Below are 15,823 nucleotides of genomic sequence, written 5' to 3'. Positions count from 1 at the left end.
AATAAAGTCATAAAAGAGAAAGGACACTGTTGTGGTGTCTGATTAAAATCTAAGGGCTGGTGTATAATATATGAGCGGGGGCTGTTGTGGGCTCCGGCTCAGCGGGACTCCCCTGGGCCCAGCCCGCTGATGGACTAATCATGTCCAAGACCTACCAAAATTACAAGCTGATTGTTTTACCCATTATTTCTCCCAACTTTTAATTTCTGCTTTCTAAAGGATCATTGCCCGCGGTAATTGCAAAGGACCTGTCCTTGTATGTGTCACCAGCCTCAAAGACAAAAAAAAATCTAATTTTCCTTTTATGCTTTCTCTATTTTCCTACCGCCCCCCCCCCCTTTTTTTTTCCCTGGCAGCTAATTCAAACTGAGTAGCGACTGGAGCGTCCAAAACAAGAATGAAATTGATATGATCAAAGAACACACAACTATACACGAAAGGGAAGGAAATTAGGTAGGGGGTGGGAAAACGTGTTGTATAATTCACTGACAATTTTATTCCTATGTCTTAATTTTCTACAATTAAAACTGTTTATAATAAGAGTATTTTTCGAAAGTGGAACTTAGGTCTGGTTATACCTTTATTCCTTGCATGGGAAGGAATAGACCTTTTCTCCCAGCTGCTCAGGATTTATTTATCGTCGTGTTTTGTCTTGTGCCGTTTAAACGTATTAATTTTCTTCTGGCACTTTCCTGGCACTTACATTTGAGATTTAATTTTAATTAATTAGCTAAGGAGGAGAAAGAAGCGTGTGAGGGTGTGTGTGTCCGCGGACACAAGCTTCGCTCCAACTGCTAAACCTCCGTCCATAATTTTCTCCTTTTGTTCTAATTTAATAAACCCAGCAGGGAAGGGAAACAGGTGCTGGGGGCTGGCACCTCCGAGCCCACACACACACACACACACACAATCCCCTTTTGATCATCTAACTCCACTATTAGGGATGGAAGACCTTAAGTTCCCATTTTCCGTGTATAATATCTTCTTTATATCGATCCCGCAATTATTTAAAAGAAAGCGTCATCTCCTCCCACTTCTCCAAATAAGGCTATTTAGATGCTTTCCAGATGAGTGGAGGTGTGCTGAAACAGAGCTGACAGCCAAGTATATCACAGCCAACACCATCCTTCATTCGCTCTCTCCCTCTCTGCCCCCCTCCCCCCGGCACACACTTTCAACGTGTCTCTCTTCCAGTGATGAAGATTACAGACTATTATGGGCAAGGGATTAATTTGTAGCCAATTACAACCCAGTGCTAAATATGAATGCATAAATAAGATACAGCCTTGCCTCCGTGTGTGTGCGAGCGAGAGAGAAGGGAGGGGGGGCAGGAGCGCCTGGGCAGCCTGGCGAGGATGATGAGAAGGAAGAAGGAGCAGCTGAGTGGAGGCTCTGAGCCGAGCATCACCTTGTGACTCCGTGCCTCCCCTGGAGGCTCCCGGCGGCCGGACCCAGCGCAGCCCCGGGGAGCTGAAGGCAGCGACTCGTCCTGAGCCGGAGCGGAGCCGGGGAGGAGTTTCCAGATCAACTTCGCCGGAGGAAGGAGGGGGAGAGCAAGAGGGGAGGGCAGGGGGGAGAAGTTGCAACCGAGAGGGGCTCTGCAAAGAGCCATGAATGTGAGCAGAGACAAGGTCGGTGACATCTCCATCCCGGCAGCGGCGGCGGCGGCGGTGACAGCCCCCGCGGGCGGCATCGGCGGGGAGCCCCGGGGCGGCTGCCACGGGGAAGGCATGGACGGCCGCGGGGAGCAGCGGCTCTCGGCCGGCGGCGAGCTGCCGCTCTACTGCCCTGCCAACCGCGACAGGCAAGGGGACAGCCAGAGCAACACCCCCGGACAAGAGGGGGCAGTGGCCGCGCTGCCCATGGTGCACAGAACCACCTCCTTCTCCGTGCTCGACATCCTGGACCCTAACAAGTTCAACAGCAAGCGGCGGCAGTGCGCGGGCTTGTACAAATCGGCGGGCGCCGAGTTCACGCTGGGGGCGGAGGATAAGCCCGAGGACTCAGGGACGGAGCTGGCCGAGCAAAAGGCTCTCGCCGAAGATTTCGAGGCGTGCAAGAAGTCCGCAGAGCTGATCAGTAAGTAGGTCTGGGGGCTCGAAGCCCCTCCGAGCCCGGGGGCTGCCCCGGGTTCCCCCAGCAGGGTCTCGCATGCTTTGACATCTCATCCTTCCCCCGCTGGCACCTCCGGGCAGGGACAAACGCGCCCTGCGCTGCTGCTGCTGGATGCAGAGAGGTGGGATTCTGAGTCAGGGTGCAAGGGAGAGTGGGATTCTGAGTCAGGGTGCAAGGGGGCAGTGGGATTCTGAGTCAGGGTGCAAGGGGGCAGTGGGATTCTGAGTCAGGGTGCAAGGGGGCAGTGGGATTCTGAGTCAGGGTGCAAGGGGGGAGCCGGGCACATCCCGTCGGGACAGGCCGGAGGTGGCGGCGGGCCCCGGGGCTCGGCACTGGCCGGGCTCCGCTCCCCGCATCCCCGGGACAGCCGGAGCTGTTCGTGCCGTGCACCCCCGGGAGGGACAGGATCGACCCCAGGGATGCCGGCCTGGCTGGGCTGGGAAGGAACCCCGCCATCCTCATCCTCCTCCTCCTCGCAGGGACGGCCAGCGCTGCCTGTGAGCTCCGGCTCAGGCAAACTCGGAAGCGGCTCCTCCGGTTTCGGAGGGCCGGAGTCCCGGCCCCGAAGGTGCAAAACCCTCCCTTGGTATCCCCACCTCGCCTGGGCCCCCCTCGGCGTTTCTGACTTTGTGTCTCCTCTCCCCAGCCTCGGACCCTCTCCCGTCCTCCCCCCGCCGCTGCCGCCCGTTGCTCTGGGCGACAGATTCAATTTTCTCTCTCCCCTTGGCTTTTTTAGGACAAATCAGACTAATTGTGACAAAATGCTGGTTATCTCTGGAAAAACAATTAAATTCCTTCGATTACATTTAAGGTAAAATGTGCTTAGCAGCGTAAAGAGGCTGGATAATGGGGAAAATCGCCCCAGAGTGGCATGTAGGACTGCTTGGATCGATATCCTATTATCGAATTGTGCATATCTCTTTCAAGCACCTTGCAAACTCTTCCCTAACATCTAAATTATAGGGTCAAAATTCGGATAATTACTCGATTAAAACCTATTACACTTATTAGGGCTCGCTATTGATCGGGAATTGCATTCGACCCAAGCTCTAGATTGCTTTTTCTTTCTGGGTCCGAATATCCCAACTTTCTCACCTCTAAACACCGCGACTCTGGGGATCACAGAGGGTTTCCGGGGAAAGGCTGTGGTTGTGGAAAATATCTATAGTTATTCCATGTCCAGAGAGGGGAAAGAAGAGGCAGCGAGCTACAGGGGATAAACTTCTCGGCTTAGGAAAAATAGTTTGTGTGTCTGGAGCGAGAGAGGAGGACTCGGAGGTTTCCAACCCCACCATAGCGGGACTCTGTCAAGTAAAATTAAGCAGCGAAAGAGGTCTGGAATCTGCTCCATTCCGAGCCATGACGCATTTTTTCATCTGTAAAGCAAAAGCAGGCATGGGGCACTAATAGAATTCAAAAGAGATTTTTAAAGCAGTGCGGAGTTGGAGTGATTATTCCTCTAAAGTCATCTGACTTTCGTCATATTAAATAGATCTGGGCGATCAGAAAGACTGACGAGGTTAACCTATCGCTAATCTCACACTTTTATCTCCAGACAAGGAGAGAAATGTAACTCCATCTCTTCTCTCAAAATAAATATGTTTGGAGGCATCACGGCGCGGTGCGCTTCGCCCGCTGACAAGTACCCCAGGCACTCCACACATGGACTCCTTCGGTCACATCGCCTAAATGTTATGGCAGTGGCCAGAAATAGACCCGGGACTGCTCGAAAATCACGACATTTAATTCTTCTCTTTCCCCATCGTAATTAATATTAGTTCAAGTGGTGGCTTAATCTAGGAGAAGTGTTCTGAAAAGCATCTCTGTCCAGAAAAGTACCAACCTCTCCGAAAAATGCGAAGGATTTCTGGCCAAAGGAGAGTGAAAATAGCGCTCGTCAACAGCCGCTCGTAAAACTATTTTAATGTTAAAAATAACAATTTAGACTCCCCATTAAATTACTAATTAACCTATTCCCGAAAATAAAAAAAATATTAAATTAACAAGCCCGGAGCGTCCATCTCCGTCGCCAATTCTATTCGCGGTGCATTTTTTTTTTTTTTGTCTTAAAAATTTTAGTTGACCGAGGGCTGGGATTCCCTAGACGGAAAATTAAACTCCGAAACTGGCAGCTGCAGGTTCCCGGTCCGGTCCGTGCGTGGGTGCTGCGGCTGCGCTCAGCCCCCGAGTCTGCCCCGCAGGCGCAGCCACACGCACTTTTTATAAATCGTTGCTGTAAAAAATTACGCCCCGCAATTTCTAGCAGGTCCTACAGGTTGCAGGACGCTTGTCTGCACTCGCTGGGTCGGGCTGGGAGAAAAGTGACCCGGTTCTCTTCTATCCGGCGGCGATCGCCCGCGTTTTCCACGCTCCGACCTGAACAGAAAGCTGGAGAGGGTCCCTAATGAACCCTGAGTTATTAAGGGACATTTTCGGAGTGAGAAGGACAACAATATTCTGTCCTTATTTCCCCTACTGAACCATCCATATCTGAAATCAGCGCTTTGAACAAAACGCACTTCTAAAACCACCTCTAATTTTACATGCGGGAGTTAAGGGGTCCGGCGTGAGGATACAGAGCAAATTTGAGATATGTTCAGGTTGGGGGCGATTAAAAACAACTAAACTGCGGACGGGATGAGGGTGACAGACCAGCGATTCATTTCCTTTCCTATTTGCGTATCTCGGTTAACCAAGTTAAAGGAGTCCTTGATTAGGGGTTCCCGGAGCTACAGCCCCGTTGCAGAAGTGAGAGGAGGGAAGTTTAGGAGTGTCTGAAAGCACCGGCGGAAAAGGACGGCACTCACGGGCCTCTGACCCCGTCTGTCCGCGGGGCCTCCCCCAGCCCCGTCCCGTGGATTCGCCTCTCGCTCCCCCGAAGGAGCCCGGGCCCGGCCAGGATGAGGAGGAGCCGGTTCTCCGGAAAACGCGATTTGCTCTCAGGCTTCATAATGACAGAATCGTCAGCAGAAGTCCAATAGCCTTAAATATCGGATAATTACCCTGTTCTCCGATGGAGACCCGTTAATTGGAGCGTAATATAAACCCAAATAAATTAAATGACCGTTAACTAGTTTGTACATTGCACAAAATGAGTTTAATTAAGTTTGTATCTGCTCTGCTAATCAATACAAGTATTTACTCCACTTTAATACTTCCATCTCGGGAAGTGACAAGAGGTCAAACCAGACGCAGGAAGGGTTAAAAATGCCAGAGCAAAACCCAGCAAATCGCCCATCGATTCGGAGATTTCCGTCACTAAAATTGTTAGAGGCTCTTTGACATCCCTGCTGCCCGCTCCCCAGGCACGGCCGGCTCGGCCCGGGCAAGGGCTTCTCCCCGGCCGCTGCCAGCGCCCCGCTGCCCCTCCGGGCACCCCGGGAATACTCGAGTATCCGGGAATCCTCGCCCTGCTGCCCCCGCAAAGGCCTTGCCAGCCGCCGGGTGTTTGGTGGGCGCGCTGGCGGCCGTGGGAAGGGGGGTACATCCCCTATCCCGGCCGTGGGAAGGGGGGTGCATCCCCTATCCCGGCCGTGGGAAGGGGGGTGCATCCCCTATCCTGGCTGTGAGAAGGGGGGTACATCTCCTATCCTGGCTGTGAGAAGGGGGGTACATCCCCTATCCTGGCCGCGGCTCTTGCCGGAGGTAGGTGGCCCGGAAGGGCAGCGCTGGCACACCCTCCCCGGGCTGGACAGCCCCTTCCCGGCCCCAGAGCTGCAGTTCCGAGCCCCATCCCCACCACTGCTCCTCGCCCTGTCCCCCAGCCCACCCGCGGCTCAGGGCGGCCGGAGCAGCCCCGCACCGAGGGGCCCGGCCCGGCTCAGGAGCAGCCCCGCACCCGAGGGGCCCGGCCCGGCCGCATCCCCACGGCGGGCGGAGGGGCCGAGGGGGCCGGAGGGGCGGCCGCGCTGCCCGGGCAGCCCTGTCCGGGAGCAGCGGGGACACCGGGTGGGAGAACCCTCAGGGCACCCCGGGGGCAGCACCGGGGCGCTGGGGCGGGCGGGGCGGGGGCCGGGCCGGGCGGCGAGCCCTAACAGCGGCTGTGGCTTGTCCGCAGAGGACGGGGAGCTCTACAAGGCCGAGGAGTGCGACCTGGACTACAGCAGCCGGCCGAGCCGCAGCCCCGACAGCGAGCTGCAGGACGACGAGGAGCTGTGCAGCGAGGAGAGCGGCAGCACCAGCGGCAGCAGCGGCAGCTCCGGCCCCGCGGCGCCCGGAGAGCCCGAGCCGGGCCCGCTCCGAGCCGAGGCGGCCGAGGCGGGGCTCGTCCCGGCCCCGGCGCCCCCTCCGCCGCCCCCGCCGCCGGCGCCCGTCGGGGCGCAGCCCGGCCCGCAGGCCAAGCCCAAGAGGAAGCGGACGGGCTCGGACTCCAAGTCGGGCAAGCCCCGGCGGGCGCGGACAGCCTTCACCTACGAGCAGCTGGTGGCGCTGGAAAACAAGTTCAAATCCACGCGGTACCTGTCGGTGTGCGAGCGCCTCAACCTGGCGCTGTCGCTCAGCCTCACCGAGACGCAGGTGAAGATCTGGTTCCAGAACCGCCGCACCAAGTGGAAGAAGCAGAACCCGGGCGCCGACACCAGCGCGCCCACGGGCGGCGGCGGCGGCGGCGGGGCGGGGGCCGGGCTGGGCGGCGGGGCCCTGCCGGGCGGGCTCAGCCCCCTCAGCCACTCGCCGCCCATGGGCGCCCCGCTCTCCATGCACGGCCCCGGCAACTACGCCGGGCACCCGGCCGGAGGGCTGGTCTGCGCTGCCCAGCTGCCCTTCCTGCCCAGCCCCGCCGTCCTCTCGCCCTTCGTGCTGGGCTCCCAGACTTACGGCGCTCCGGCGTTCTACACCCCGCACCTATAAGCCCGACGCTCCTTCCTCCTCCTCACTGCCGGCTCCTTCCCGCTGTGCCCGCCGCCCCTCCGAGGATCACCGGGCCGGGCTCACCGCACGAACCCCCCGCACCCGAGAGGTGAAACCGAGAACCGAGCGGCAGCGACACCGGGGGAAAGGGGCAGCCCCGGGCTCCTGGACCCACCCGGGGGATGAAAGGAGCGGCCGGAGGCTCCCGGGAAGCCTCGGGCCTTTCTACGACCCTTTTTGTACGCGATGTGTCCGGACTGCGCTGCTGAGGGAAGGAGGAGGAGAAACCTCCCTCCTCCGTGTACATACAAGTAGATGTAAATCATCGTTACCTGTATTTTTATTTTCACCGTCCCTCGTTGCTATGTGGGTTTAATTAATTTAATAATAATTATTAATATTATTTACCTTTGTTTTTATTCTGGTCTGGCCACTAGCGAAAGACTTTAAAAGAAAAAAAAAAAAAAGATTATGTACCCATTTGACTCTCAGGGTAAAACGGAGAACTATCGGTCCTGTCCCTCGACATTGCAGAAGCAAAGAGGCGCCGCTCCCTGCCGTGACCTCACGGTGACGAGGGACATTTTTTACAAACGTCACTGTCCATCGACCCCCGAGCGGGGCCGGGGGTCCCTCCCGGGACAGGGGCAGCGAGGGCGGCTCCTGGGCTGCAGGGCTGGTTTTTTACGTTAAACATTTCTGTATATTTCTGGTTGTTACAAAATAATAAAATAAAAAAGTTTTAACTTTATAATTAATGTATAAGACGAGGGAGTAAGAGCAAGAGGTGATAAAGAGAGCACTTTGTTTGCTAAACACTTTAAATCAATCAATAAACTCTAAAGAAACGGCGCTTTCCGTGGTGGCGAGTCCCTGGTTTTCGGGTGAATCTTTGAAAGACAAGTTTCCTCTGGAAAACGCCTGCCTCATGAGACGCTCGGGTGGATGTCTTGCATCATCCTTTTTCTTTTCGTTTACTCTGAGAGCGTATTTCTTATACGCGAATAAACTTTATTCTTCTTGTACGAGGGAGGGTATTTCCCTTCTTAGTTTTCTTGTTTGCATTTTCATAATTGGCTTTGCCGATTTGCGCAATATTACGGACAAAATAAATATCATATCTAGAGGGAATCCGACATCTCTGCCATGTTTCCCCCGACGGGAAGTCCGATATTTTGGATTTATGTAAATTTAATAAATCGGCTCCTTCATTCAGATTGCACAACTTTAAAAATAAAATAATCTTTCCATCGCCGTTCCTCTGATTACTTTTAAATTCGTATCAAAGTTGGTCTTTTATGATACTTTTCTTTTACTTTCAAAGAAAAAGTCCGTAACCTCCGTGAGCACCCCGAGGTGGCTCCGCCGGCCCAGCGGCTCCCAGCCCGCTGGTACCGCATTTCCCCACTCCCTGCGTGCCTCCAAAGCTCATGCCGGGGAAGAGCTTTCATTTCCCACTCATTTTAGGTGTGGGGTTTTTTTTGTTGGATTTTTTGGTTGTTTTTGTGGGTTTTTTTTTTGTTTGGGGTTTTGTTGTTGTTGTTTTTTGTTTGGGTTTTTTTTTGGGGGGGGGGGGTGTTCTCTTTTTTTTCTTTTTTTTCCCTCTGGAGCAATTCTAATAAACCGATATTTTGCGGAGGGATTTTTGGGTGGCAGAGCATCCTCCTCCTCCCGGCACCCGCCGAGGGGTCCCCAGGGTGTCCGGGCTCCGCTTCCCCCCTCAGCTCCTTTCCCCTGCTCCCTCCCGGTGCCCTCAGCCTGGCTCCGATCTGGGATTGTGCACGGCCGGGAGCTCCACAGCCGCATCCCACTCCAGAATGGAATCAAATGTTTGAGCCCTCCCGTGGAAACAAAATCTGCCGCGACCGCCCGTGTCAGAGACAAGGGGCTGAGGCTTCCTCTGTGGGGTCCGGCAGCTGCGGGAGCCGCGGGGAGGATGCGGGATGCTCCAGGTAATTCAGGATGCTCCAGGTAACGCGGGATGCTCCGGGTTCTCACTTCCCCACCTGCATAAGAGTACAAGCACCAAAAGTCTCTGACCAGACTCATTTGCATTTGTGAAAATAAGAACTGTTATGATGAAAGGAGTTCTGAAGTAAATTTTCAGGGAAAAACATGACAAGTAGTAATGCTTGGAGTATGTAAGACTGTGTACTGCTCTGCACAGTTTTTACTGGTAGAAGAAAAGCAGCTAAACTGGGAAACAGGCACTGGGGAGATTCTCTCACACTACGCCGTTGAGCACCACTTACTCACCAGGTTTGAGTAAGTGCCACTAGCAGCCAAACTGCTCGCTCAGGTGAGGCACAACACAGCTGAATAAAGAGATAATTCAACCCCTGCCTGCACTCCAGGAGCTCCAAGCAGTTCCCTGCCAGTGGGGAATAATTTGGCTCCAACAGGAGCTGCCCAGAGCTGCAGAGTGCAGGATTGCCCTCCTCCAGGCTGGTTAGTGTCCTGCCAGTGAAACCTGCTCATGTGAGTATTATTACTCACAGCTGCTGGATGAAGGAGTCAGTTAGCCTGAGATCCCCAGTCATTAAATGCAATTTAACAAGGCTTCTCACATTTTATGGCAGTGCTGAAAACAGAGCCGCAGGTATCTTTCTCAGCGTAGTTTAGGAAGTTATTGATAACCCTTGTTCCATTGCCTCATCCACAGGTCTGAGATCATAAAATTCTAGAGCTGCACAGTCTCAACTCTAGTGTGTGCCTTCCCCAGCATGCAGCACCTGCAGTGGTGTAGGGCATATTTTACACTCTGCTCACAGGTACTGTCTGTGCCCAGTGGGCATTTGGAGCACCAACACCAAAGAGCCAATAATAACACCAAAGAACCAACTCCAATAATGCTCCCTGGACCCAAACTCTGCAGCTGGCTCGTGGTGCTGGATCAGAGTGTGTGGGTGTAAACTTGGCAGTGAGAAGCGTGGTGGTGTCGACACAGGGCAGCTGTTGAGGAACACCTCAGGTGTGAGTGCTCAGCCCCTGGTGTGCTAAAGCAAAATGCTCTCACCTGCCTGAACCTCCCAGCTCCATCCCCCTGTTCCTGCCCGCTGCCTCTCTGGCTCTGCAGGAGAGTCCAACAGGGCTCGATGCAGCATTTGAAGTTGTCCCATTAGGTGGTGACAGAAAGCCCCCAAAGCTGCCACAGTGATCCCCCAGCAAGGCCCAAAAGCCAATAAAGCCAATTCCCACGTGGTGCCTGTGTGGTGTCCCTGCTGCCCTGCACACCACACCTGGTGCTCCTGCACAGGGCTTGGAGCTCATTTTCCATGAATCATCAATGGAGCAGAGCAAGTGGAACATTCTGACTGAGGGGATGAGGGCTATGACACAAGCAGGAGGTGTTTGCTCTGGTCCATTCTGTCAGTCAAATTGTCCTTTTAATGACGTTATTATTCATTCATAGAATGTAAAGTGTTAGGGGACTCAGGACAGGGAACACATCCAAGGGGACACTGAACAAAGCATTTGCCAGAGGGCAGAGTCTCAGCTCTGACAGACTGAGCAGGCATTCAAACCCCAATTCAATGTGCTCAAGTGATGTCTTTGGCAGGTACCAGAGATGATCTGGGGCATCAGCATATTTTTGGACTAATTCCCATGAAATCAATGCTAAATCCAAGGGTGCAAACCTGTATTAGTAAGAAAAGATGCAGATATTAATTGTACTAGTATTGTTCACTGTGAATGAATGAGGTTAAAATAGGGAAACTGCTCTATTTTACTTCATATACTTCAGCTTATACTGAACAATTTTCAGTTGTTCAGTAAAATGTCTTATAATCAAAACAACAGAAAGAAGCACAAAAACACAGACAGATACATTTCAAACAATTGAGAGAGAACTGAAAAATATATCAAATATTTTGTGTCATTGATTTCACTCAGCAGTCAACAATGTTTTACAAAGTCATTGCAAAGCAGTTCTGCACAACAGAACTGCACCTGCAGAAATTCCTTGTGTTGTTTCCACCTGAGCAGGGTGCAGTGAGTTATTTTTTAATTCTTAGAGATTTTTGACATGTATTTCAGAGCTTCTGTTTCAGACTGAACTCAGTCATGTTACACATTTCTAGTCTTATACTATACAAGTGAAATGTTAAAAATAAAGCTTTGTCTATTATAAACTTAAATCCATTTTCCAAAAATACACCATGATGTCTGCTTGTAGTCTGCTATATTAACAAATATTAATTCCTGTATTACCTGACAAAATAATTCTGCTCAAACAGAATTTAAATACTCAAAGGAAAATTATTTTACAATGTTTGGGCATTTCTGGTCTTCAGGTTCTGTCTCAAAGATAACCAAGTAAATATGGTTGTTGTAGAGCCTTTCTTAAGAGCAAATAAAAGAAAGGGTTTTGGAAGATTTTCCAGACTCTGGGAGGTAAACCAAGGCAGACAACAGAGGGACACTGGGGATAAAGGGGACAGACAAGTAAAAAAAGAGGATCTTAATCAGTTTGTTGTTCAAAGTGGGCTTACATAAATGGTCTACCTAAACCAAATTCTTCTCTATCTGGTGGGGTTTTTTACTTCTCTCCCTCTTGCTCACACACTCATGTTCTGTGCCACGTGCTCACGTTAAACAGACATCTCAGGTGGACAGAATGGGGGCTGTCACAGTGAAAATAACCCTGACAGGAAGACCTTTCTCCTTTCCTGATGCTGTCTGGCAGAGATGTGAGTTCACGATTCAGAATAAGCTTTAAAACAGGTTATCAAAGCCTTGGAAAGCTACAGCTATGTGCCCACTCAGGAGAAACCCCACTGATGCTGGAAATCCTATGGATGAGCCTTGTATCAATAGGATTTCCAGCCAGAAACCAGAGCACGGCCAGAATATAAAAGTCTGGACATGCAGTGTCAGGCAATATCTGCATATGATTTACTAATTTATTCTTATGAAGTAACACATGTTCAGGTAGCTAAAACTAGCCAGGCTCACCCAAAGTGATAGACTTTATTTTAGAATACATCTTCTAGATTTTTATTCTCTGCAATGACACAGAAATATTTTACAGTGACAATGAAGGAGAAATGACACCAGAGCAAAGAACTGAAATATTGTCACAGTAACATTTATGTGGGGTGATGGTTTACACTGTAAATACTCACCCTTTCAGTAAACTGCTGCTTTTTCTAGAGAAGCAAAATAATTCTACTAAACTTAGTATAAATAAATCAATAATTGTTCTTTTTCTTTCTTTGTATTTTTTTTTTCTCTGTAACTACACACATACATTATAAGAACTCATCCTGCACATACAGGGACTCTTTCCTGCCTTTTCACTGTAACACAGGCAGAGTGACAAGTTTATTTCCTGTTCCTTGGTTCCCAAAGTCTGCAGAAGGGGAGGAGAAGTGCAGGAAGAGAGCATCTGAATGAGCTGCTGGTTGGGCTCCTCCAACTCCTTGTGTTGACCAGGAGTTCACAGCACCAAGCTGCACTCTCTGTGACCTGTTAAATGTTTTGAGAGTTGTGATTAAGGATGCTCTTTGGGACTTCAAGCAGCAGCATTATGCCTTGTAGGGGTGATTTGGAGTGAAATACTGTGTTTGCCTTGAGCACGCTCTGCAGCACACCTGATCACACTCACCTCTGCTGCTTCTGCTCCAGCACGGGGGAAAATAAACTCCCCTGCCCATGTGGAAGCAGCATTTAATTTCTGCCCTAGTGAAATCGTGTGGCAGACTCTCCGGGTGGTGCTGTTAGCCTTCAGCTGCCAAAAATACTATTACAAAAATTCAAAGATATCCAAAAGCAATTTCCAAACAAGCAGGATCATATATTATATTTCCATATACCTTTTACAGTGCATGAGGATAAGAGTGGCTCCATAATGGCATTATAAATACAGCAAATTAATGGTGGATGCAATGCCAACACCTTGTCATTATGCAAATTGGAATGTCGGCAGAAATGGTTATTCAACAACCCCTTGCAAAGGCACCACAAGTCTAATGCTGCTCATTACATCTAAACTAATTAGCACCACATTTTAAAAAATTTAATAAGGTTTTCCTTAACCCCTCAACAGAGAGGATTCCTCATGATAATGGAAAATCATACAAGCACTTGGCACAGGAGAGCTGGGTTTTTGCTCAGGGCACTGGCAGGCAGAAAAGCAAGGGGAAATCTACCCAGAAAGGCAAATGATGATATTTCATCACAGACATTGAGAGATGGAGAAACAGATTGTGCTGACATAAGCCTAGCTCGGTTTGCCCAGGCTCTGGTGCAGCCTGTCTCTAGCACAAACACCCCATGCCCTCCCCCCAGCATGGCAGAGCCTGCTCCCCCACCTCTCCCCTGAGCTGGAATTTGGGCTCTGCATTCCCCAGACCCAGCTGATAGGAAAGGCTCAGCAAGGACATGAATCCTTTTCTTTCTCCACTCAATCAGCTTTGAAGAAGAGGAGGGAAAGCATCAACTTAGAAACATGAGTAATTGAGGCATCTTTCTCCTTCCTTTCCTTCAGGGGCAGCATCCCACTCCCACACCTGGAAGAACAATTTTATCCCACAGGTCACAATTTGTCCAGCTGCCAGGCAGCCCTGGCTCTCATCCACATGTACTTTTTAGGGGATGTGCTGTTTTAGAATCTTTAACATCTCTCCCAGCTGAAGGGGTGGGGAGGTGCTGCTGGATGGGGAGGGGTCAGACTGGTCTGACCTTGGCTGCTGCTTGAGGCTTTTCCCTCTTAATTCCTTCAGTTTCTGTAGAGGATTTTATAACAGGACCATCACCACATCCAGTAAGAGGGGTGCTCCAAGGGCTCTGAATGTACCAGCAGGATCTATTTTCTCTCATTACCCTCTCACCACCTTTGCAATCCTCCTGGTGTCCCCCGTCCCACACCCCAGCAGGTGCTGAAGCTCTGCCCTGATGTGGCACAGCTGCAGCTCCTTGGCTCAGGCTGCCATGAAAACAGCTAAAGCTGGGAGAGCCCCAGCAGGAGCCTCCCCCTGAACCCTCCAGTGGTGACAGGGCAGCTGCATTTCAGTGGGGGCTCCTGCCTGAGCCCTGGTGCTGGGCTGTGCTTGGCTTTGTAGCTCTCACCCTGTTCTCTCCTTGCTGATTTGGCTCCAGACCTGCCTTTTATCTTGTGGACCTTCAGGTAACTCATGGCTGACTCTGTTCCTATTACAAAGATTCTTTTCTTGTTTGGGGGTGTGTGATGGTTTCCCTGACTAGGGAAGGACACTGCCCTGATTTTTCACCTTTAGCTCCTGGCTCACCTCTCCCTGATACTTCCAGTCTCTCTGTTTTTGCTTTCTCACCTGGCTATGGACTAACTTCCCTCTGCACTCCCAGCACCATCGAGTCTTTCTTGGGCACTGCTTGGGGTAGAACTTGATTGTTTGAAGATGTAAATTCAAGTGTTACTTTCACCCAGGAGCAGAATGCTGTTACCTGTTTTGGGTTTATTTGAATGCAGCTGTCCCAGAGCATCCTAGAACAGACATAGGGAGAAATTGCCCTGCAGAAGTTTCCAGAGTAACATCCTTCTCCCTGGCTTTGGTGTCCATGGGTCCTGAGGGCTGATCTAGCTGCTGATGGTATCCAAGGGGAAGCTCTCTCCCAAATCCATGAAATTCAGTGGTGTTTTTCCTGGCAGGTCCAGGGAAGTCAAGGGAATAAGCAGATCTGGCCTTCCCTTGCCCCAGTCTGGGACTGTAATCTGCAGAGATCTTTTACTCTCTGTTTAGTTTCCTACATGAAGCAGTTTTAACTTCACAGTGGTCCAATTCCAGATCCCACAGGGAAACAGGTGATGGGAGCTGTCTCCTACCACCTCTCCTGCTTTTAAGTTGCTGGTGGCTCGGGCTGTCCCCTGAACCAGGACATGGGACTGTCACCCTGAGTTTGAGAAGGAACCTGGGCTCCACCTCCTGAACGTGTGCTCCAGCAGGAGAGCTGTTAAGTGCACCAGGACTGCCACTGCCTATCCAAAGCCAGTGACCTTGCTGAAGGTGACTTTGCTGAAGGAGTGAGGCATTCCAAAAGGAATGGCTTTAAATGGCCGATTCTCATCACTAAAGTATTGCTGTAACATCCTTACCTCTTCTGGTGCACAAGCTACAGAGACATTCACATCAGCTCGGAGTAAAAGCATTTCAAGTGGCTAACAGAATTGGATAAACCCCACAGGCAGCTGCACCACAGCCAGGCACTTGCAGAATGTGGGCGACCACCAGGTGGCCCATCTGCCTGTGCTGTGACACACTGAACTGGCTTTGTGCTGGCTGGGCTCCTGAGATTCAACACCTCTTGCTTCTGGCCAGAGGCTCCTTGTAACTAGTAACAGCCTTATTACCCATTTCCACAGATACTTTAAATGGAACAGGTTTACTTTTTATTTTCTACAAAACAAAGTTGGTTTCTTCATTCTTTTTTTTTTTCCAATAATGCCCACTTTGATTAACTGAAGCCTTTCCCCAACGTGGAAACTGTTCTGTGTGGCACGATCCACTGTCCATGCAGAACTGCTTACAAATCTCATTTGTATGTTTTGCTTACCGATAAGAAAAGAACTACAAATAAATTTTTTAATTATGATTTCTAGGAACTTTTTAGTATTACAGTTTTCTAATAGAAATTTTCAGCCATACCCAGGTTGATAAAGCCAAGCCTCAAGTGAGTTTAGAGCAAATGGAGTCACAAGGCATTGTGCTAAAGAGGAGTATGGGCACATCACCCTGCCCCAGAAACCTTGGATGTGCTGAAGGGTGGCTCTCATTCTTATTCTCACAAGGTCCATACCAAGCTCATTTATGCCACCAAAAGCTCTGTGTTTGAGTGCCAGGCCATACACTCTGTGATCTTTTTTCTTTCCAGGCTTTTGCTC

The 15,823-nt window shown here is 50.9% G+C and overlaps 1 protein-coding gene across 1 annotated transcript; it reads left to right on the top strand.

Annotated features, from left to right (window-relative positions):
- Window positions 1-1,730: 1,730 nt before the first annotated feature.
- Window positions 1,731-6,963, top strand: NKX1-1 (NK1 homeobox 1). The gene is made up of 2 exons (XM_071447170.1): window positions 1,731-2,079; window positions 6,173-6,963. The coding sequence occupies exons 1-2, from the start codon at window positions 1,731-1,733 to the stop codon at window positions 6,961-6,963; spliced, it is 1,140 nt and encodes a 379-aa protein (XP_071303271.1).
- Window positions 6,964-15,823: the final 8,860 nt, after the last annotated feature.

This window comes from Agelaius tricolor, unplaced genomic scaffold (genome assembly GCF_023055355.1).
Source record: "Agelaius tricolor isolate 1412-34295 unplaced genomic scaffold, bAgeTri1.0.p SCAF_24, whole genome shotgun sequence".
In the NCBI taxonomy this organism is placed as follows: Eukaryota; Metazoa; Chordata; class Aves; order Passeriformes; family Icteridae; genus Agelaius; species Agelaius tricolor.
Note: the sequence above shows the minus strand (reverse complement) of the source record. Positions and strands in the feature narration are given on the sequence as shown.